General features: G+C 40.9%; 1 protein-coding gene across 1 annotated transcript in view; it reads left to right on the plus strand.

Annotated features, from left to right (window-relative positions):
• Positions 1-25,219, plus strand: part of TG (thyroglobulin) — a 483,762-nt gene that overhangs the window by 83,591 nt on the left and 374,952 nt on the right. Inside the window, exons 15-19 of the mRNA XM_077493367.1 lie at positions 3,201-3,309; positions 6,277-6,468; positions 9,190-9,399; positions 18,665-18,819; positions 23,168-23,324. Of these exons, the coding sequence (XP_077349493.1) occupies positions 3,201-3,309; positions 6,277-6,468; positions 9,190-9,399; positions 18,665-18,819; positions 23,168-23,324 (823 nt within the window). The remainder of the gene's footprint in view (positions 1-3,200; positions 3,310-6,276; positions 6,469-9,189; positions 9,400-18,664; positions 18,820-23,167; positions 23,325-25,219) is intronic.

Here is a 25,219-nt window from a genome sequence, read left to right on the forward strand (position 1 = left end):
AGTAATAAATTGATCTTAGTGCCTGCCATTCTTGCTTTAGCAACAGACATGGGGAACTCAAGAGCAGGCATCAACAGCTACACATATACAGTGGTGTGAAAAAGTGTTTGCCCCCTTCCTCATTTCCTGTTCCTTTGCATGTTTGTCACACTTAAGTATTTCGGAACATCAAACCAATTTAAACAATAGTCAAGGACAACACAAGTAAACACAAAATGCAATTTGTAAATGAAGGTGTTTATTATTAAAGGTGAAAAAAAATCCAAACCATCATGGCCCTGTGTGAAAAAGTGATTGCCCCCTAAACCTAATAACTGGTTGGGCCACCCTTAGCAGCAACAACTGCAACCAAGCGTTTGCGATAATGTGCAATGAGGCTTTTACAGCGTCCTGGAGGAATTTTGGCCCACTCATCTTTGCAGAATTGTCCTAATTCAGTTACATTCGAGGGTTTTCGAGCATGAACGGCCTTTTTAAGGTCATACCACAACATCTCAATAGGATTCAGGTCAGGACTTTGGCTAGGCCACTCCAAAGTCTTCATTTTGTTTTTCTTCAGCCATTCGGTGGTGGACTTGCTGGTGTGTTTAGGATCATTGTCCTGCTGCAGAACCCAAGTTCGTTTCAGCTTGAGTACACGAACAGATGGTCGGACATTCTCCTTCAGGATCTCTTGGTAGACAGCAGAATTCATAGTTCCTTTTATCACGGCAAGTCTTCCAGGTCCTGAAGCAGCAAAACAGCCCCAGACCATCACACTACCACCACCATATTTTACTGTTGGTATAATGTTCTTTTTATGAAATGCAGTGTTCCTTCTACGCCAGATATACTTGGACACACACCTTCCAAAGAGTTCCACTTTTGTCTCATCGGTCCACAGAATGTTGTCCCAAAAGTCTTGGGGATCATCAAGATGTGTTGTGGAGAAATTGAGACGAGCTTTGATGTTCTTTTTGCTCAGCAGTGGTTTTCTCCTTGGAACTCTGCCATGCAGGCCATTTTTGCCCAGTCTTTTCCTGATGGTGGAGGCATGAACGCTGACCTTAACTGAGGCAAGTGAGGCCTGCAGTTCCTTGGACGTTGTTGTGGGGTCTTTTGTGACCTCTTGGATGAGTCGTCGCTGCGCTCTTGGGGTAATTTTGGGCGGCCGGCCACTCCTGGGAAGGTTGACCACTGTTCCATGTCTTCGCCATTTGTGGATTATGGCTCTCACTGTGGTTCGCTGGATTCCCAAAGCTTTGGAAATGACTTTATAACCCTTTCCAGACTGATAGATCTCAATTACTTTCTTTCTCAATTGTTCCTGAATTTCTTTGGGTCTCAGCATGATGTGTAGCTTTTAAGGATCTTCTGGTGGACCTTACTGTGTCAAGCAGCTCCTATTTAAGTGATGCCTTGATTGTGAACAGGTGTGGCAATAATCAGGCCTGGGTGTGGCTAGAGAAATTGAACTCAGGTGTGGACAACCACAGTTATAGTATGTTTTAACAAGGGGGGCAATCACTTTTTAACACAGGGCCATGATGGTTTGGATTTTTTTTCACCTTTAATAATAAACACCTTCATTTACAAATTGCATTTTGTGTTTACTTGTGTTGTCCTTGACTATTGTTTAAATTGGTTTGATGTTCCGAAACACTTAAGTGTGACAAACATGCAAAGGAACAGGAAATGAGGACACCACTGTAGCTGCCTGCAGTTTAGTTGGTCAACTCATGGCAGGCCCCCATAGATCACTGGACCAGCCCTAGGGCAGCCAAAGAAGTGAAACTAAATGAACTGCAGGCAGCTGATCTACTTTGTGGCTCTTGTGCTTTGCTAGCTTTTTGCCACCTCATGTGTGATAGTGAACAAAGCTCCTAATGAGTTGCCCAACCTTTGAGGAGGTCTGGTGGAGAGTGGTGAGAACATTCCTTCAAAGCTCAGGTAAGGAGTGGGCTGGGGGCAGAAGACAGATTTATTTATTCAAATGGCTTCTTCCTTTATTGCTAAGAAAAATACTATTTTGGAAAAAAAAATGTAATCTCCATATAAAGTGGTTGTAAACCCTCGCATACACCCAGTGAAGTGACCGGCCTCAGGTTATACACAGAAATGAACCAAATCCTCCTACATAATTTGTCCCTGTTTATCTACAGCCATCTTTCCCCCACATCCATTTAAAGAACAGCATTTACACAGGATCTCTAAGCTCTGAAAAGCCAAGGGCAGAGAGCTGACGTTACATCGGTGAGAAGAGCTCTAAAGAGCTGATTGGCCGGAAGAGTCACCCCCCTCCCCCCTCCACCTTTCACACAGCACGCAGGAACAGAGCTGAGGCTGTCAATCAGCTGGAGGTCCCTCCACGTCACCATTTTTTCTCTTGGTGTCAGGAAAACTTATCAGAAGTGACTACACATTCTTATAGTTGAGGAACAAGGCAGCAGACAGAAATGACACTTTGTGCTCTGGACTGAGACAAGCACGCATGATATAGGGATAGGCTTTGTTCATATTTCATGTCTGAGGTTTACAATCACTTTAATTGATATCTAAACTCTAGGCAGATATAAGCTAAAAGACACAAATGAATACAGCTCTGTATTCATTAATACACCATTAAATGTATTTTTTTTTTGTCATTGAAAGCAGTATAAGTTCCAGAATCTGACCTGATATTAGCTGCTTGTAGTCCCTCTACAGCAGGGCTGGATTGTGAGATGAAGAGGCACCACAAGGACCCAGGAGGATAGGAGGAAAGAGTAGAGTGACAGAGAGTTCATCACTGTGCTGATTCTCCTTTCACTGTCCAGTCACAGGCTTGAGGCAGGTGCAGGATAGCCTGGGCTCACAGGAAATAAATAAAATAAAGGTGGCTATAAGATAGATAATTAGTCTGCTTGAAAAAAGACTCAAGTTCAACCAAAAAAAGATTGGGGGCATTTAGTGGCAGAAAAAAGGATTGCAGGAGAAATATCTGGATTGAAGGAGAATACTGCAGCAAAAGCCTAAGTTATAGTTTTTTTCTTTTAAGGTGCTATTCGTTTTTATCTTATTATTTTTTTTACTGGAGTTCTGCATTAAGACTGCTTTACCAATAGGACTTTTTGCCTGTGTTATTAATAGGTAAGAGGTCATAATGCTGGTATTTCTTCCCCCAAAAACAGTGGCAGCTAGATGTGTTGGTTTTATCCTAAATAATGACATGCCTTTTTTAGGCTGGACAGTATGTTCCTTTACAAAGATCAGACACGGATTCTTGGTGTGTGAGTCCCGTGAGTGGTGAAGCCATCCCAAAAGACCCGAATGCCTTGAAAAACCCAAATTGTAAGTTGCACAATCTTTTTCTGAGAACTTTATCACGACACTGGACATAAATTAGATGTGTACAAAAAGTATGTAATATATAAACAAAGTATAAATTATGTCTAAACTCAAGAAAAAAATAATATATGACAGCTTACCAGTCCTTAGTTGTGTTGGCTACCTTCGTTTTCTTTATTAGGATTAAGTACATTTTCCAGGAAGTACAGGACATTTCCTGTTGATCCTGCTAGAAGTCCTTCCTGTCCACTGAACTAAAATCACCAACAATCTTCCTGGACACCAGTCCTCAGGAGGGATGTGCTAGAACTGGAGAGAATCCAGAGAAGGGCAACCAAACGAATAAAGGGTCTGGAGAATATTAGTTATGAGGAAAGGTTGCGAGCACTGAACTTATTCTCTTTGGAGAAGAGACACTTGAGAGGGGATATGATTTCAATGTACAAATACCATACTGGTGACCCCAAAATAGGGATACAACTTTTTCGTGGAAGGGAGTTAACAAGACACATGGCCACTCATTAAAATTAGAAGAAAAGTGGTTTCACCTTAAACTGCGTAGAGGGTTCTTTACTGTAAGAGCGGCAAGGATGTGGAATTCCCTTCCTTAGGCGGTGATCTCAGCGGGGGGCATCGATAGTTTAAAAAAACTATTAGATAAGCACCTGAATGACCGTAACATACAGGGATATACAATGTAATACTGACATTTAATCACATACATAGGTTGAACTTGATGGACTTGTGTATTTTTTCAACCTCCTGTAACAATGTTATCAGCTTTTCCAGTTCTCTTCAGTGAACTACAGAGCACCCTCCTCTATGTTATGGAGATGAGGAGGTGTTCGTTAGTTCTATCACACTTCTTGTCCTAGTGTTAAAGAAAATATAGGAACCAATAGGTTCCAAACCCATGCAAATCAGTGACCAAAAAACAAAAAAACTACAATAAAGAGCTGTATGGTGTAAAGTGTAAAAAACACCTATAGCGTGAAAAGAAACAAACAAACTGCACTCTTATATCATTAATTACATATCACCATAGTGAATACACAAATAAGTAAATACATCTTCATTTGAATTATAAAAAATACATAACAATGGTGAAGTCCATGTATAGATCCCACATGTGAATAACGTCCTCAGTGAGTATAGAAAAGGTCCCCCTCCACCCGCATGCAGACACACTATGCACTCACCAGACTTAATTGACCCCTATTACAGGGAGTCAAATGACGCATATGGAAAAATCCAAGATGTCATACATGAGGTTACAGGAATGAATCCAAACCACTGCTGTCATCCATCCAATATATATGTAGATAACGTAATCAATGCTCCAGTTTTGCCATATAGAGATGGAGGGGAAAGAACATTCTCATTGTGCAGTAATTGAAATAATTTATTTAAAAAAGAAGGTCGTATTGCACTTATATCAAAGAAAACAGGGATCAGCATGTATTGTATAGGAATGGCCAGTTAGCGCACCAAGTGCATTCCAGCTGACCGTAAATGACGTAGCTCAAGCACCACCCAACACCGTTTCGTCAGGCTACGTCTGACGTCTTCAGGGAAAGATGTCAGATGTAGGCTAATGAAACGGCATTGGGTGGTATTTGAGATACGTAATTTCTGGTCAGCTGGAACACAGTTGGAGTGCTAACCAGCAATTCCTATACAATACAGCCTGTCTTCTTTGATGTAAGTGCAATACGACCTTCTTTTTTAAATACATTTTTTGAATTACTGCACCACGAGAGTGTTCTTTCCTCTCCCTCTCTATATGGCAAAACTGGAGCTTTGAATACGCTATCTACATATAATCTACATATATATATATTGGATCGATGACAGCAGTGGTTTGGATTAATTCCTGTGACCTCATGTATGACATCTTGAATTTTTCCATATACGTAATTTGACTCCCTGTAATAGGGGTCAATGAAGTCTGTTGAGTTCATAGTGAGTATGCACGTGGGTGGAGAGGAACTTCACTATTTTTTTTTTTTATATTCTTTATTTATAACCAAGGGAAGAAAAAGTAATACATTACATACCGTCAATTGCATAAATACATAGTTCATTTCATCTCCACTCTCAATTTAAGTAGCGTATTCACATTTCTCTGCTTATGCCTTTCAGTATATGCATATTAATCTTTACTTTATACACTCATATGACATCACTTCCAAATCCTCTCTATCTATTTTTATCCTTATCTTCATACCCAAAATGGCAGCATATAACTCATTCCTCCCTTTAATTTTATATTTCACAATATATCCCCAACCCAAAAACAAACAACAAAACCAAAAAAAAAAAAAAACACCCCACCCCTACTACCCCCTCCCTAATCCTCTCTCCCAGTGGAGGATCGGGGGCCTCCATATTATTATAAACTTCAAAGGCAGAGCGGACTCATTTCCCTACTGTATTTCCAACAATCTCTTCCCTTCTTCTGAATATACGAATAAGTTCCATATTGCCCAAGTTTTGATGTATTGCTCTTTTCTATCCTGGGCCGAGAGCACCAGGTCTTTTATGGCCCCCACATTTCTGACCCTATTAAGCCACGTTGCAATCAATGGTGGCCTAGGGTCTTTCCAACATTGGGCAATACACGCCCTATCCTCATTAAGGACTTACAATTTTTATGTATTTTTTGTAATTCAAATGAAGATGTATTTATTTATTTATTTGTTTATTCCCTATGGTGATGGTGATATGTAATTTCTGATATAATAGCTTGGTTCCTTTATTTCTTTTCCTTTTCTTAGGGTGACAAAGCTGATTTTCCATAGATAAAATATAATGAGTATGAGTTATCATCACCCCAGGACAGGAATTGTGTTACTGGCAGGATCACTAGGAAAAAATGATCAAGCTACCAGGACCAGTAATCTGCAACATATAACATTAACATTTTTGGGCTTAGATACGCTTTAAAATATTATTCTATGTCATCTTCAGGTCCAAGACCCTGTGCCATATTGACTGAAGACAATTCACAAGGTGAAGGGATCGGTGTTGCTTGTAACGGGGATGGGACCCGGGAGCAGTGTGACCCGGATAACAATGTATGCTACTGCCTATTCCCCACCGGTGAGGAAGCTACTGGGACTCGGGTCCCCATGACGGAAAGGTCGGGCTTATTGTGCCAGGGTATGTACTGTTTGTATACATACAATCCCCAAGTAATATAATTTGCAGCCCTTTTTATTATTTTTAGACTACTTGTTGGTTAGCCAGTGAACATTGTCTCTGAACTGTGATCACAGTCAATGGAAGGTGATCACATCAAAAAAAGTGGGGCTTCACTTCTTTCTTTAGCTATGAGACACAGTTCAGACACATGTGGGAAGGGCATGTTCATTTTAAAAGGGAACATCTATTGAATTTATAGTTATAGTCATATTTTGTGTTATCATTGCAGTGTTCACTTTTAGGCCCCATATACACACCTCAAAAGCTCCAAAGCACTGTAGGAGAGAAATCAAAGGCATCTCTATGGAGTTGGTCCACATCTCCACACCAGTTTGCCTAAAGCCACACTCCTGAAGTTCAAAAAAGTTTTAAAGTTACTTTTGTAGCTCAATTTGAGCAGATTGGTGTGTTCTTGAAGCATTTCTCCCCATTTTCTTGTGTATTGTCACACATTTATGGGCGTTTTTCTGATCAAATGCAATAAATAAATTGAATGAATAAATACACGTATAAAAAATATATATAGTGCCTAAAAAAAAACTACAGTACCCAAAATTGTCCATAGGCGACGCTTTAAACGATCATCAGTTTGGAATTAACACTGAATTATGACTTTAGAATGATGTCTTTCTCTCCCGCATGCATGTATGGCCAGTCTAACTAAGATGTGTGGTTCATTCATTGTTTTCATATACATGTACTCCTAACATGTGCTTTGAGGTCATACTGTGTGTGTGTGTGTGTGTGTGTGTGTGTGTGTGTGTGTGTGTGTGTGTGTGTGTGTGTGTGGGGGGGGGGGGGTTGGGGCTTTAAAAAAATGTAGGTGCTTCTATTATTTTATTCAATTTTAAAGTGGTTGTAAACCCTTACATATACCCAGTGAACTGACAAGGTTCAGGTGATTCACAGAGGTGAAACAGATCCTCCTACATAAGTTGTATGTATCTGTTTGTCTGTAGCTCTCTCTTCTCCTCTACAGCCCTTCAAAGTACAGAATTTGAACTGCATTTCTCAGCTTCAAAAGGCAGTGATCTGTTCTCACAAACTGCACAGCATAAAACACAGAGCTGAGTGTAATCTGAGACTTGAGTGGAGGGAAGGGTCAGACCCCCGCTACACAGTCTCATAGGGAAACATGCTGAGGCTCTCAGACACCTGCTGTGTGCTTGGGGGGGGTTCTCCCAGGATTGTCTGATGTGGTCATGGACTGTCAGAAGGACCGCAGTGGAGGAAAGAGTCAAAAGAAGCAGCAGTCAGAAACCACACTAGGTGCTTTGGACAGAGTCCTGTACACACTATAGAAGGATATCCTTTGTTCATGTTTCCTCTTAGAGGCTTACAACTACTTTTAATGTCATTAAGCACTTTTTTTTTCCTTTTCTTTTTTTTTTTTATTAACTCTACTGCTGCTACACAAGGGGAATGAAAAGTCCCCTATGTGATAGCACAGTGTAGGTGACAATTTCTTTATAGGAGGACATAAGGGGTCTATTAGACCCCAGATATAACCCCTGCACCTGTTGGAGATGAGGGAGCAAAGGCTATGCTCAGCCATCTTCTTCCCCAGCCAGAGCAGCCAAGATTAACAGCATTTAACCCCAAGGTCATCAAAGCTGAGTACTTCCAGGTTCATACTACCCAAGGTACAGCAGAGAACAGTCCCAATAGTTACGTCTGTGTCCCATTAGCCTTCATTACCTGTCCTGAAGAGTAAATCTCACCAGTTAGCTGAATTGTCGTCTTAGTCACCAGAATATTTGTTCCCATTGGATGATCTTCTTACTCTGGTGACAACCCCGCATTTTGGATTTCCCCTAAAAGTCAGTCCCAGTGACATGGTCAGCATAGCAAAATGAGATAGAAAATCTTCCCAGCCAAGATACATGCACCATTAAACACCTAAAAGAGGATCTAGCCCTCACTTTATCCAAAGCTAAAAAAATATGTTTAGCTTTTACATGCCCTTTAACAATTGCTGAGATGAAACATTGGCCACACAGGGAGAGCATTGTTTTTTTATTAAGTTGGCCAACTCATAAACTTTCACTGTAATGCCGTGTACACACGATTGGACATTCCGACAACGAAATCCTAGATTTATTTCTGACGGATGTTGTCTCAAACTTGTCTTGCATACACACGGTCACACAAATCTTGTCGGAACTTCCCAACGTCAAGAAGTGTAGAAGTGTAGTACAACATGTACGACGGGCCGAGAAAAATGAAGTTCAATAGCCAGTGCGGCTCTTCTGCTTGATTCCGAGCATGCGTGGAACAATGTGCGTCGGAATTGTGTACACACGATCGGAATTTCGAAAGTTTGAGAACCAGCTCTCAGATTTTTTTTAGCAGAAATTCCAACAAAAAATGTCCGATGGAGCCTACACACAGTCTGAATTTCCGACAACAAGCTCCCATCGAACATTTGTTGTCGGAAATTTCCGATCGTGTGTTTGTGGCATTAGAAGGAGCAGTAAAACACAACCATTTCGTAGCGGTGCAAAGCTTGCATACATATGTAAATGTATTTTCTCATGTGGATATATAAATATTCATATAAATAAGGTTTTTAAAACACACATATTGTATATTAAAAAGAATATGCACCTACCTTTACATGTAACTGTTGCCTGGTTGTTTAGATACCATAACTTACGTATTACTACCTTTTTTTGCTAGCTCCGGTGTGTCCACTTCCTTTTGGCATCAAGGAAATCAAACATGGATCTATATTCTGTTCTGAGCTCCTGGATTCTGGGAAAAAGGTGCAGAAATGTCAGCTTGTGTGTCAGAAGGGCTACACCAACCTAATCTCCACTTCTACATTCACATGTGACCCGAATTCACATCTCTGGATACCACAACCACCACACAGCCAGCCCTGCCAGAGTAAGAACATTTTATTGATCCTGTTCTAAAGGGGATTCTGGGCTACATCACAGGGGAAATATTATAGCTTGGGGTCGATTTTATTAGCATTTTAAATAAAATCTAAATATATATATATATATATATACATATTACAAATAAACGTTGCATACAGTTTACACTCATGATACAGGATTTCCAGAGCACTAGGGTTTTTCTAAAGAGAGAGCAGAAGTTGTTTTTCTTTTTTCTTTCTGGCTTACTCTCTCTGACTTCTGTATAAACCCATATGGAGGGATGGAGAAAGGTGTTACTATTAAAAGCCATTAAAAGAAAGTTCACCCCTGTTTTATTTATTTTTTGTTACTGCCCTCTTATCTGGTCAGGTGGTTTATTCACAATAAATCTACTCACAGGCCAAGCATTGTTCTATAAAAATGTGCCTATCCAATGCTCCACACCTGGTCCTACACCACCATTTTCCTCTCTGACACCATAGGAGATGGCTGTTTCTTCTTGGTTCTTGCAGCTGTTCCCCTGATGATGCCATATAGGTTCAAGTCTATCAGGGGGCTGATTGCAAGAACCAGGAAGAGACAGCTGGATGGTGAGCATGTACTGTTCTTTCAGGGTGCTGGGCCATCAAGAACTATGAAGAGAGCTGCCCTTCTGATGATGTGTATGTACTGTGCCATCAGGGCTAACTGCAGGAACCAGGAAGAGATAGCTGCCCCCTGAGGATGTGTATGCATGTGCCTTGCCTCCGGGGTGCTAGGGAATCATGGGGTCACAGCAACTCCCCAAGAAATTCTTTAAATATATAAATAGTAAGAAAGGGAGGTGGAAATATATTGGCCCCATAAAGGATGATGAAGAGAATCTGGTTACAAAGGATGGAGAGAGTATTGAATTTATTTTTCTTCACAGTCTTCACAAGGGAAACTGGGGGATTCAGTAACCAAGACTGCAATTTTAATCTTCATGACTTGTCTCAGGAAGCACCATCATGGCTAACAGAGGACAGAATTAGAAATAGACTTGCAAAACGCAACATTAATAAGTCCCCGGGACCAGATGGCTTGCACCCGAGGGTCCTTAAGGAACTCAGTTAAGTGATAGCCAGACCATTGTTCCTAATTTTTATGGACAGTCTACTGACTGGAATGGTACCAGCTGATTGTAGAAAAGCCAATGTGGCACCAATATTTAAAAAAGGGCCGAGATACATTCCTGGGAACTACAGGCCAGTTAGCCTAACATCAATAGTATGCAAGCTCTTGAAGGGGATGATAAGGTACTATATACAAGATTTTAGTAATAAAAACTATATTATTAGCATTAATCAGCAAGGATTTATGAAGAATCGTAACCTTCTGAGAGGAAGTGAGCTGCCATCTAGATAAAGGAAGGCCCGTAGATGTGGTGTATCTGGATTTTGCAAAGGCATTTGATACAGTTCCCCATAAACGTTTACTGTACAAACTAAGGTCTGTCGACATGGAGTGTACATGAATTGAAAACTGGCTACGGGGGGCGAGTCCAGAGGGTAGTGATAAATGGGGAGTACTCTGAATGGTCTGGTGTGGAAAGTAGGGCCCCAGGGTTCTGTGCTGGGACCAATCCTGTTTAATTTGTTCATAAACCTGACCTGACCTGTAGGATGGGGTAAACAGTTCAATCTCTGTATTTACGGACGATACTAAGCTAAGCAGGGCAATAACTTCTCCTCAGGATGTGGAAACCTTGCAATTAGATCTGAACAAATTAATGGGGTGGGCAACTACATGGCAAGTGAGGTTTAATGTTGAAAAATCTAAAATAATGCATTTGTGTGCCAAAAATATTAATGCAATTTGCTTGCTAGGGGGAAAAACTCTGGGGGACTCTAGGATGGAAAAGGACCTGGGGGTCCTAGTGGATGACAGGCTCAGCAATCGCATGCAATGCTAGGCTGCTGCAACAAAGCCAACAGAATATTGGCATGCATTTGAAGGGGATCACCTCCAGAGATAAATAGACATGTGCGCACTGAAATATTTAGTTTCGGAATTTTGTTTTCATCCGAAAAATACATTTATTTAGTTACTCCCAAAATGCATTTTTATTTATTTAGTTTTGTTAAAAAATGCATTTGTCTGAAAATCCAAAAATAATTAAGGTCGAATCTGTCATTGAAGGCTTATGGTGTCTGTCGAATGTTCTAAGAAGATTCGACGGAGCAGCTAAACTGTACGACACTGCAATCGTACATTTACGGTCAAATGTTCCGCCTACAAGCTATAGTAGAATTCTAATGTTGTATGACACTAGTAATAATTATATTTATTAAATATTATTACTAGTCAACTGACATTACAATTCTTCTATAGCCTATGGGTGGAGCATTTGACCATAAATATCCGCTCGCAGCGTCTGCTTCGTTGAATCTTCATGTCAAATCTTTTCGCTCTATATCAAATAATCTTGGACTAATAGAGTTAGGTTAGGCACATTCGATGGACACAGATCACTATTGTCAGCGTCATGTCGAATCTCCTATCTATATCGAACTGTTGTCACAACGAAAACTAAAATAAAGCATTTTTTTATGTCGGATCTTTCGGTTTTCAGATTCTACACATTCGTTATCGTTTGTTAAAACGATAACGAAAATACCCGGAATTCGGACGAAAATGCATTAGGATGAAAACAAATGCACATGTCTAGAGATAAAACGATAATTCTCACACTTTACAGGACTCACCTGGAGTATGCCATCCAGTTCTGGGCACCAGTCCTCAGGAGGGATGTGCTGGAACTGGAGAGAGCCCAGAGAAGGGCTACTAAGCTAATAAAGGGACTCTAGGATCTCAGCTATGGGGAAAGACTGCAACCATTGAACGTATTCTGTCTGGAGAAGAGACGCTTGAGAGGGGATATGATTTTAATGTGCAAATACTGTACTGTTGACCCCACAATAGGGAACAAACTAGGAGCTTAAAAAGACATGGCCATTCACTAAAATTAGGAGAGAAGCGGTTTAACCTTAAACTGCCTAGAGGGTTCTTTACTGTAAGCCCTTGTACACACGGTCGGAGATTCTGACGGAATGTGTTTGATCGGACCGTTTTGTCGGATATTCCGACTGTGTGTGGTCTGCGTCGGACTGTTTCCGCCGGAGTATCCGACAGAACCAACTTTTCCAACTTGCCCGTAAAATTTTCCAACAAAATGCTCAGATCGGACATACTCCGATCATGTGTAGAGAATTCCGATCGGACAAAGTGCCACGCATGCTCAGATCAAATTCCTACACCAAAGCTATTGGCTACTAGTGTGAACGTAGTCCCGTCGTAACGAAATAACGTCATCGCGTCGGATTTTCCGACAACTTTGCCCAACCGTGTGTATGCAACAGTTTCGGACAAAATCCGACGGACAAAATCCGACGGACAAAATCCGCTGGATTCCCAGGAGGCTGCGGAAGTATTTTATATTCACCTAGGTGAGAAATCTGGAAGAACCACTTCATAAAAAAAGGGCAATTGTATAAAAGAAGATAATTAAATTTATGGAAAGTCGGTGGGAGGGGTAAAGAGGTTTACTTTTAGTTATGAGTTCTTCTTGGCTTGAGCTATTGAGACTTTTTTTAATATAAATTTGCTAAGGATAGTATAGAACACACATGAAAATTACCCTGGAGGTCTTCCTGCTGACTGGATTTTTAAATATAAAATATAAATGTGCAATTATTCATATTGACCTAGCACAATAAAAGAAAAAATATATTTTTTTTAATTCTCTACATCCCCTTTTAATTTGAGCTTTGGTACAGATTCTTCTGTGTGGTCACCACAGTCTGCCCGGTGTCTGCTGAGGCAATGGTTTTGATTGCAGTGCTGATAAAACCTTTTACTAAAACCAATCTTTTCTGCTATACAATTGTCCAATATTTGTCCAATTTGTCCAATTGTCCAATATTGTCCTATAGTATCTGAAATGGCATATGCAGAAAAAAATACAAATGTACGGCCAAACTTTGCGTCCCGGCGCATTGGCGCTCCTCAAATCCCCAGACCATAACAGAATGTTTCAACCGTATACAAGGAATCACCGATATGCAGGAACTTATCCACCAATTGGAGAGACACCCCTGATAAGTATACATCAACCTGGTCTTGCTGGCAACATTTTAAAACAACAGACGATTATTAAAGACACCTGCTCTAAATTTGCAGACGCATACCCCGAAACAGGAGAGGAAGGAGTAGACAAAAACCCCTACCCCTTACACACCTCTCCATAACCCAGATTCCGCAAGCAGCTGGTTCCGACACTCATCTACCTTTAGGGTCCGTTCACACAGGGGCAACTCCGATCCGACTTCAGGTCGCCCCTAGTCGCCTCAGGTCGGACAACATTTAAAAAGCAATGTAAGTGAATGAGAGCCGTCTTAATGCACACTACTGAAGTCGCTCCGACTTCAGAAAAGGTTCCTGTACTACTTGAATCCGACTTGTAGGCGACCGGTACCCATTGATTTCAATGGAGGTCGCCTCCAAGTCGGATCTCCGTTTATACGGAGGCGACTCTGACAGAATTATCAGCTCTCAAGAGGGCACTCCACTCCAAATTTATGAAAAAAATTTGGCGTGGGTTCCCCCTCCGAGAGCATACCAGGCCCTTAGGTCTGGTATGAATTCCAAGGGGAACTCCCTACGCCGAAAAAACGGCGTGGGGGTCCCCCCCATATTCATACCAGACCCTTATCCGAGCACGCTACCCGGCCGGCCAGGAAAGGGGGTGGGGACGAGCGTGCGGCCCCCCCCCGAGCCATACCAGGCCGCGTGCCCTCAACATGGGGGGTGCCTTGGGGAAGGGGGGGCCGCGCGGCCCCCCCACCCCAAAGCACCTTGTCCCCATGTTGATGAGGACAAGGGCCTCTTCCCGACAACCCTGGCCGTTGGTTGTCGGGGTCTGCGGGCGAGGGGCTTATCGGAATCCGGGAGCCCCCTTTAATAAGGGGGCCCCCCCGGATACCGGCCCCCCGCCCTATGTGAATGAGTATGGGGTACAATGTACCCCTACCCATTCACCTGTGAAAAAAAGTACAAAAAAAAACACAACACACAAGATAAAATAGTTTATTGCACAGCTCCGGGGGTCTTCCGTCTTCGGGGGTCTTCTCGCCGGACTCCTCCGCTATCTTCTTGTATCTCTTTTACTAGCGGAGGAGCCCGGCTTTCTTCCTCGTCGCCGCCCTCTTCTTCCGACTTCGGGGGTCTTGTCCCCCTCTTCGGTTCTTCTGCCGGGCCACCGCGCCTTCTTATAGCTCTTTTACAGGTGGTGGCCCGGTCTTCTTCTCCTTCTTCTCCTGGAGATGTTGACTCGACGCTCTCTCCGGCCGCAATGCCAGGGATGCGCTGCGCGGCGACTTATATAGGGACAAGGGGCGGGGTCATCGGTTGGTGTCACATGGGTTGATGTCACATGGCGACAGTCCCAGCATCCTCCGGGACTGTGACATCGTAAAGGGGGCGGGGTCACCATGTGACACCAACCCATGTGACATCAACCGATGACCCCGTCCCTTGTCCCTATATAAGTCGCTGCGCAGCGCGTCCCTGGCATTGCGGCCGGAGAGAACATCGAGTCAACATCTCAAGGAGAAGAAGAAGAAGAACGGAAGGCAGCGGCGGCGGCGACAGAAGACCGGGCCACCGCCTGTAAAAGAGCTATAAGAGGGCACGGTGGCCCGGCAGAAGAACCGAAGAGGGGGACAAGACCCCCGAAGTCGGAAGAAGAGGGCGGCGGCGAGAAAGAAAGCCGGGCTCCTCCGCTAGTAAAAGAGCTACAAGAAGATAGCGGAGGAGTCCGTCGAGAAGACCCCCGAAGACGGAAGACCCCCGGAGCTGTGCAATAAACTATTTTATCTTGTGTGTTGTGTTTTTTTTTGTACTTTTTTTCACAGGTGAATGGGTAGGGGTACATTGTACCCCATACTCATTCACATAGGGCGGGGGGCCGGTATCCGGGGGGGCCCCCTTATTAAAGGGGGCTCCCAGATTCCGATAAGCCCCTCGCCCGCAGACCCCGACAACCAACGGCCAGGGTTGTCGGGAAGAGGCCCTTGTCCTCATCAACATGGGGACAAGGTGCTTTGGGGTGGGGGGGCCGCGTGGCCCCCCCTTCCCCAAGGCACCCCCCATGTTGAGGGCACTCAGCCTGGTATGGCTCAGGAGGGGGGGGCCGCATGCTCGTCCCCACCCCCTTTCCTGGCTGGCCGGGTAGCGTGTTTGGATAAGGGTCTGGTATAAATCTGGGGGGATCCCCACGCCGTTTTTCCGGCGTAGGGGGTTCCCCTTAATATTCATACCAGACCTAAGGGCCTGGTATGCTCTCGGAGGGGGAACCCACGCCAATTTTTTTTCATAATTTGGCGTGGAGTTCCCTCTTGAGAGCTCATTCTCTGATTGGCCGCGGCAAAAGTCGCCTGGTCTGGGGCGACTTAAAGTCGTGTTGTAAGTCGCCCCAAGTCGTGTTCAGGTCGTGTCCAAATTGCGTCCAAGTTGCCTCCAAAAGTCGTGTTGAAAGTCGTGTTGCCCCTGTGTGAACGGACCCTAAGTCTCTAGTCGCTTCCTCCTACTCATCCTGCCCCCTTGATTTGCAGTCCTGTTCCCTCCCCTACCCCCTCTCGCAATTTCTAACCCCAATATCTACTATAAGAACACCTAATTACACATTCCTGACATATGTGCACACCCAAGCTAAGGTATGACTGCACCTTCCCTTCAACCAAACCACACTGCCACCAACCAATGATACTCACACCAGAGTTACTACTTAATTTTGAAGAACTCCATGACTTTTAAGGAACATAAATGGAAACCCCACATATGTAGTAAGATAGGTCTCCACCTGCTATTAAGCCGGTTGGTGGGTCCAGCTCCTAATGAATAGTGTTTCTTCCCCCCCCCCCTTTTTTTTTGTTTGTCATTATGCTCTCTGTGAAAATCTTGATAAAATAAAAACATTGGAAAAAAAAATACAAATGTAAAATAATAGTCACAGTTGATAACAAATGTGATATTTTTTTGTTACTATATTACCCTCACTAGAAAATCTTAAAGTTAAACTCCAGGCAAATTGCTTAAAGCGGAGGTCCACCCTATAATAAAAAATTACATTAACATTCTCAAAAAAATTTGAAAAAAATAAATGTTTTACCTATCAGAAACCCTTGTTGCTAGGCAGTCTTCCTAATCTGCTTCTTTCTATTCCGCGGCGCTTCCTCCTCTTCAGCGAGCGGCCCCGTTGTCTTCTGGGACATGTATGTCCTAGAAAACAACGGGGCCATTCACAAAGTGCCGCACGACTTGCGCATGCGCAGTAGGAAATGGGCAGTGAAGCCGCGAGGCTCCACTGACTGTTTCCCTTCGTTGGGGGGGGGGGGGGGGGAGGCGACATTGTAAATTTTAAAAGCCAGTATAAAGGAATAGTAGTGTTAAAAAGAAGCCCTTGTGGATTTAACTAACCCTTTTTTTTTATTCTGCTTTAAGGGGGTGGGAAAGGGAGGTGTGTCCTATGCCTACATACCTTTGCTAGTAGGTGTCCCTCATTCCCATCTCAAAAATGTTGTGTCCCCCCCCCCCCCCCCCGGAAACCTAATTTCCCGCTTGTGTGATTGGCTCACCAATTTTCCCAGACGTCTGCGTAAGATACAAGTCAGATTTCAGGCATCCCCTGGTGAGATACTCCTAATAGGCAATCATGGCTAAAGGGATGCAAGCTCATTGAGTGTGAGCTCTGCTGTACAGGGATTGCAAGGGGGTGATATCAAATCAGAGGCTTGCTTTTAATAAAACAAATACATAATGAATTAGTAAATACAGAGTTGTATTCATGTGTGCATTGTATATATGACTGCGGTTCAGATTGAATGTATCTTATTTTCTTATTTTCTGCTTCCGATAGCTAATACCTTGAGCACTCTTTATTTGTGGGCAGGAGTGTTGCTAGGTCAACAAAAGATCTGGGGCTAGAGCACATAGCAACGTAGTAAAGAGTCATACTCTTGGCCAGGCATACACATGTATATACTGTAATATACGTGTGTGTGTGTATATATGTCCCCAGAGAGCCCCCCCACTAACATCAGGGTCTCCAGAGAGCCCCCCTTACATCAGGGTCTCCAGAGAGCCCCCCCTTACATCAGGGTCCTCAGAGAGCCCCCCCTTACATCAAGGTTCCCACAGAGCCTCCCCCTTGCATCAGGGTCCTCCAGAGAGCCCCCTCTTACATCAGGGTTCCCAGAGAGCCCCCTCTTACATCAGGGTTCCCAGAGAGCCCCCTTACATCAGGATCCCCAGAGAGCCCCCCTTACATCAGGGTCCCCAGAGAGCCCCCCTTACATCAGGGTCCCCAGAGAGCCTCCCCTTACATCAGGGTCCCCAGAGAGTCCCCTCTTACATCATTGTCCCCAGAGAGCCCCCCCTTACATCAAGGTCCTCAGAGCGCCCCCTTACATTAAGGTTCCCAGAGAGCCTCCTCCTTGCATCAGGGTCCTCCAGAGAGCCCGCCCTTACATCAGAGTTCCCAGAGAGCCCCCCTTACATCAGGGTCCCCAGAGAGCCCCCCTTACATCAGGGTCCCCAGAGAGCCCCCCTTACATCAGGGTCCCCAGAGAGCCCCCCTTACATCAGGGTCCCCAGAGAGCCCCCCTTACATCAGGGTCCCCAGAGAGCACCCCTTACATCAGGGTCCTCAGAGAGTCCCCCTTACATCAAGGTTCCCAGAGAGCCTCCCCCTTGCATCAGGGTCCTCCAGAGAGCCCCCCCCCACTTACATCAGGGTTCCCAGAGAGCCCCCCTTACATTAGGGTCCCCAGAGGGCCTCCTCCTTAAAATCAGGGTCCCCAGAAAGCCTCCCCCTTAATATCAGGGTCCCCAGAGAGCCCCCCACTTACATTAGGGTCCCCAGAGAGCCTCCACTTGGGGACCCCTGCGGAGACTCTGGGCTATGGGCCCCAGATTCGGGGCTATAACCCCAAAAGCCACCCCCTAGCGACACCACTGTTTGTAGGCATATCTATTACAATGGTGCAAAATGTGATGATTGTGTAACGTGTAGTAAGTTCTGGCAACCCATAGAGAGTGATATAAAAGGCTTAAAAGAACAAATCGAGTTTTATTAGTTTTTTTCCTGTAATTTACTTTTTCCCAAGTTTGTGTTGGCTGTATCATTGGCTATTGTCTCCATAGCACTTGTTAATGACTATTATAGTACCAATTGGTTCCTGTGTTTTCAGGGATGGAGCCATTCCATATGATCCAGACTCGGGCTTGGTTCCAGCTCTTGCTGCCGGCTGGTAAAATGTGTAGCGATGACTACGCTGGATTATTAGAAGCATTTAGAACCTTTATATTGGATGATCTGAGGGCCAGAGGACTCTGCCATCTCCAGGTAGGATCTCTTCACTTCCTCTACAGAAATAATGCTCTGGACTTAATTTATAGAAGTGTAAAGCGGGACAGAACAAACATCCAATCACTAGCAGGGAAATTTTAGAAAAAAATAAATCTTCTGTTGTCCATTGCTGGATATTTAAAGGATAACTGTAGGTTTATTTAATCCCACTACCCCCTGTGTGTGGCCAACTCAGCATCATTGTGGACAACGTTGTCCATTTTTTTCATAGGGAGGAATGTGTGATATTTTCCTATACACTCACTGGCCACCTTATTAGATACACCTGTTTAATTGGTTAGCAACACAAATTGCTAATAAGCCAATCACACGGCATCAACTCAATGCATTTAGGCATCTAGATGTGGGGAAGACGACTTGCTGAAGTTCAAACCGAGCATCAGAATGAGGTAGAAAGGGGATTTCATTGACTTTGAAGGTGGCATGGTTGCTGGTGCCAGACGGGCTGGTCTGAGTATTTCAAAAACCTGCTGATCTACTGGGATTTTCACACACAACGTCGGGTTTTGCAGAGAATGGTCAGAAAAAAGAGAAAATATCCAGTGAGCGGCATCCGTGTGTGTGAAAAATGTCTTGTTGATGTCAGAGGTCAGAGAAGAATGGGCAGACTGGTTTGAGATGATAGAAAGGCAACAGTAACTCAAATAAGCACTTGTTACAACCAAGGTATGCAGAATAGCATCTCTGAACGCACAACACATTGAACCTTGAAGAAGATGGGCTACAGCAGAGGAAGACCACACCGGATGCCACTCCTGGCAGCTAAGAACAGGAAACTGAGGCTACAATTCGCACAGAAGATTGGCACCTTGCCTGGTCTCCATTTCAGCTGCGACATTCATATGGTAGAGTCCAGACAACATGAAAGCATGGATCCACCCTGCCTTGTATCAATGGTTCAGGCTGGTGGTGGTGGTGTAATGGTGCGGAAGAAATTTTCTTGGCACACTTTGGGCCCCTTAGTACCAATTGAGCATCGTTTAAACACCACGGCCTACCTGAGTATTGTTGCTGACCATGTCCATCCCTTTATGACTACAGTGTCCCCATCTTCTGATGACTCCTTCCAGCAGGATAATGCACCATGTCACAAAGCTCCAATCATCTCACCACTGGACAATGAGGTCCCTGTCCTCCAATGGTCTCCACACTCACCAGATCTCAATCCAATAGATCACTATGTCACTATGGACCAAAATCTCTGAGGAATGTTTCCAACACCTTGTTCAATCGATGCTATGAAGAATGAAGGCCGTTCTGAAGGCAAAAGGGGGTCCAACCCGGTACTAGCAAGGAGATGATGCTCCAATCATCTCACCACTGGACAATGAGGTCACTGCACTCCAATGGTCTCCACACTCACCAGATCTCAATCCAATGGAGCACCTTTGGGATGTGGTGGAACGTCATGTCACTATGGAGAAAAATCTCTGAGGAATGTCTCCAACACCTTGTTGAATCTATGCCATGAAGAATTAATGCACTTCTGAAGGAAAGTTCTAAGGGGGTTCAACCCGGTACTAGCAAGGTGTGCCTAATAAAGTAGCCGTTGGGTTTTCCATAACTTGAAATTATATTTAAATGACATCCCCACCCACCTCACGGTATCACGAATGGACCCCCACATAATCAAGGAGACATATCAAAGCATGGTGCAATAAACACAATAAACCAATAACATGTTATCATGGAATCAGTGTCACTGGTCCCCAAAAAGTGTCAGTTAGTGTCCGATTTGTTTGCCGCAATATCGCAGTCCCGTTATAAGTCGCTGATTGCTGCCAGGGGTAAAAAGAAAAAATAAAGAAAAATATCCCATGGTTTGTAGACGCTATAACTCTTTTGCGCAAATCATTCAATATACGCTTCTTGGGATTTTTTTTTTTTTTTTTACCAAAAACATGTAGCAGAATACATATTGGGCTAAAATAATGAAGAACTTTTTTTACCTTTGTTTTTATTGAGCATGTTTTATAGCAGAAAGTAAAACGTTATGTTGTTTTTTTTTTTTTTTTTTCAAAACTGACTATATATTTTTGTTTATAATGCAAAAAATAAAAACCGCGGAGGTGATCAAATGCCACCAAAGAAAGCTTTATTTGTGGGCAAAAAAGGAACAAAAATGTTATTTGGGTAAAGTGTTGCCCGACTGTGCAAAAAAAAAAAAAAAAAATGAAAGAAAAATATCCCATAGTTTGTGCAAACCAATCAATATACGCTTATTGGATTTTTTTTTATTTTTTTTTACCAAAGACATGTAGCAGAATACATATTGGGCTAAAATGATGAAGAAATTATATTTTTTACATTTTTTTTTATTGAGTATGATTTATAGCAGAAAGTAAAACATATTTTTTTTATTTTATTCTTTTTCAAAATTGTCTATTTTTTTGTTTATACCGTAAAAATGAGATTTAAAAAAAAAAATTATTGAGCATGTTTTATAGTAGAAAGTAAAACATATTATTTTATTTTTTTTCAAAATTGTCGATACGCAAAAAATAAAAACCGCAGAGGTGGTCAAATACCACCAAAGAAAGCTTTATTTGTGGGCTAAAATGATGAAGAAATTAGATTTTTTTTTGTTTTATTGAATATGTTTTATAGCAGAAAGTAAAACATATTTTTTTTTTTTATTCAAAATTGTCTATTTTTTTGTTTATACTGGAAAAATTCGATTTTTTTTTAATTTTTTATTGAGCATGTTTTATAGCAGAAAGTAAAACATATTGTTTTTTTTTTTTTTTTTAAATTGTCAATTTTTTTTTTTTTTGTTTATAACGCAAAAATATAAAAACCATGGAGGTGGTCAAATACCACCAAAGAAAGCTTTATTTGTGGGCTGAAATGTTGAAGAAATTTGATTTTTTACTTTTTTTATTGAGTATGTTTTATAGCAGAAAGTAAAACATATTGTTTTTTTTAATTGTTTTTTTTTTCAAAATTGTAAATTTTTTTTGTTTATACTATAAAAATTAGATTTTTTTTACATTTTTTTTTTTTAAATTGAGCATGCTTTATAGCAGAAAGTAAAACATATTGTTTTTTTATTTTAGTTTTTTTCAAAATTGACGATATTTTTTTGTTTTATAACGCAAAAAAATGAAAACCTCTGAAGTGATCAAATACCACCAAAGAGAGCTTTATTTGTGGGCTAAATTGATGAAGAAATTAGATTTTTTTTTTACAATTTTTTTTATCTATCGAGTACTGTATGTTTCATAGCAGCAAGAAAAATATAAAATATCTTCCTATCTATATTAACGTTAGCACCAAAAGGACTAAAAATAGTTAATGCTGATTGAGAGACTTTAGTGAAAAATAAAATAGGAAAAAAAGTATCTCATAGTTTGTAGACGCTATAACTTTTGCGCAAACCAATCAATATACGCTTATTGGGATTTTTTCTGCTTTAGGAAATCTGTAACGTTGTCGGCAAAATATTGAGCATGTTTTATAGTAGAAAGTAAAACACATTGTTTTTTTTTCAAAATTGTCGATATTTTTTTGTTTATAACGCAAAAAAAAAAAACGCAGAGGTGGTCAAATACCACCAAAGAAAGCTTTATTTGTGGGCTAAAATGTTGAAGAAATTCGATTTTTTACTTTTTTTTATTGAGTATGTTTTATAGCAGAAAGTGAAATATTTTGTTTTTTTAATTGTTTTTTTTTCAAAATTGTAAATTTTTTGGTTTATACTATAAAAATTAGATTTTTTTACATTTTTTTTTAAAAATTGAGCATGTTTTATAGCAGAAAGTAAAACATATATATATATATATATATTTTTTTTAAATTGACGATTTTTTTTGTTTTATAACGCAAAAAAATGAAAACCTCTGAAGTGATCAAATATCACCAAAGAAAGCGTTATTTGTGGGCTAAATTGATGAAGAAATTCGATTTTTTTTTTTTTACAATTTTTTTCTATCGAGTATGTTTTATAGCAGCAAGAAAAATATAAAATATCTTCCTATCTATATTAACGTTAGCACCATAAGGACTAAAAATAGTTAATGCTGATTGAGAGACTTTAGTAAAAAAAAAAAATATCCCATAGTTTGTAGACGCTATAACTTTTGCGCAAACCAATCAATATACGCTTATTGGGATTTTTTCTGCTGTATAAAATCTGTAACGTCGTTGATTCCTCAGCTAATATTAGATTATCTAGGAAATCTGTAACGTGTCGGCATATTGGAGTTCTTAGATTTTATATATAAATCTGAAAAATAGAACCGTAATTAAAACCTGTCTCTGTCCAAATGACTAATCTCTGATGATTGTATTCCTCTACATTGTGTGTCTGCTCTCTTCGGGACAGGTGACCACGCTGGGAGGTCCGGGTACCGTACCCCTATGTGATGATTCCACCATCCACGTTGAGTGCTTGACGTCTACTCGTATGGGCGTAAATGTGACCTGGACAGCCCAGATATATAAGATCCCAGAATCCTCGCTGCCCGCTTTACTTGACATCGGTAAATTTTATTTTACGTGACAGATGCAAATTTTTTAGACTAGACGATGAAGGTCCACTTAAGGGTACCCACCGTACAAAAAAAAAAAATTGCCACCTAAAAAAAAACAAAAGTGTGGGAAAAGGCGAGGTTGAGTAGTCTACACTGTGCTGGGTTGTCTTCTGGCAAGATTATGGATCATCTCCATTTCCTGGGATGTCACCGGAGGATGGACCCTTGCATTATGCAAGTGTCGGGGGTGGTGGTGTATGGTCCGGCAGAGCCTATTTAAGGCCCTGGCACCCAGATTTGGCATGCATTTTGCAAGTGGGTAGAGTAGGGACTGGTACAAGGTCTGGTAGGAACAGAACTAGCGGGAGAGAAAGATTTGTGTTGAGGAGGACAAGCTTAGGGATCGCAACTTCTCTGGATATCTTCCTACTTGGGCACAAGACGGCCAGGCTGCACTACGCACCTCCTAACCGGCGCTGTCAGTTCGGGTGGAACCGGCTCTCTACACACAGTTGTCCCCGGCTGGGCTGTCTTCTCCTGAGGTTCATTGTGAACTGTCTTTGTATAATTTCAATACAAGTTCTTTTTTTTTATTATTCTATATTTTATTTTCCACAATTTTTATACATATACACAAAGACAATTTCATTGCATGCCTATCACAAAACATATCTGAAATATATATCGTTTCGTTTTTCATCCGATTATACATAAAACGGTTATTAAAAAACATTACAAGTTCTTCATCACAGTCGCACAAGGCGTTATTGCTGCCAAACCCGCATAGACACAATAATAACATAGACCAAAAAAACTCCACAAAGAACACTAAATAAAATAAACTTATAAACTATACTGAATGCATTTCCCAAAACATCCACTACATTAAATGTAAAATTTGTAGCAGTAGTTTTATTTTTATTTTTATTTTTTTATGAAATTTCTTTTAAGGGTTCATTCACATAATTTTCTTTATTAGAACTTTTTTTTTTTTTTTTTATTAAATACTCAAAAAAGTAGTAGCAGAGTTTTTTTTTTTTTTAAGAGATTTCTTTTAAGGGCTCATTCAAATCATTTTTTGTTAGAACTTTTTTTTTTTTTAATTAAATATTCAAAAAAGTAGTAGTAGTGTTTTTTTTTTATTAAATTTATTTTAAGGGCCATTCACAGATTTTTTTTTTTTATTAGAAGTTTTTTTAAATTAAATATTCAAAAAAGTAGAAGTAGTAGTAGTTATTTATTATTATTTTCAATGACATTTATTTTAAGGGCTCATTCACACCAGCAAAAACTTTTTTTTTTTTTTTTTATTTCACTTAAGGGCTAATTCACACCAGCAAAAACCTTTTTAAGTTAAAAATTTAAAAAGTAGTAGTAGTTTTTTTTAAATAAATTTCTTTTAAGGGCTCATTCACATAATTTGTTTTATTAGAACTTTTTCATTAATTAAATATTCAAAAAAAGTAGTAATAGTAGTTTTTTTAATTAAATTTATTTGAATGGCCATTCACATTTTTTTTTAATTTGAACTTTTTTTTAATTAAATATTCAAAAAAGTAGTAGTAGTAGTAGTAGTTCTTTTTCTTTTTTTTTTTTAATGAAATTTCTTTTAAGGGCTCATTCACATAATTTGTTTTATTAGAACTTTTTTTTTTAATCTCACTTAAGGGCTAATTCACACCAGCAAGAACTTTTTTTAAATTAAAAATGAAAAAAGTAGTAGTAGTAGTAGTAGTAGTTTTTTTTTTTAAAGAAATTTCTTTTAAAGGCTCATTCACATAATTTGTTTTATTAGAACTTTTTTATTAATTAAATATTCAAAAAAAAGTAGTAATAGTATTTTTTTTTATTAAATGTATTTAAAGGGCCATTCACATTTTCTTTTATTAGAACTTTTTTTAAAT

This window comes from Lithobates pipiens, unplaced genomic scaffold (assembly GCF_037356315.1).
Source record: "Lithobates pipiens isolate NorthernLeopardFrog02 unplaced genomic scaffold, aLitPip1_a1.2 Scaffold_19, whole genome shotgun sequence".
In the NCBI taxonomy this organism is placed as follows: domain Eukaryota; kingdom Metazoa; phylum Chordata; class Amphibia; order Anura; family Ranidae; genus Lithobates; species Lithobates pipiens.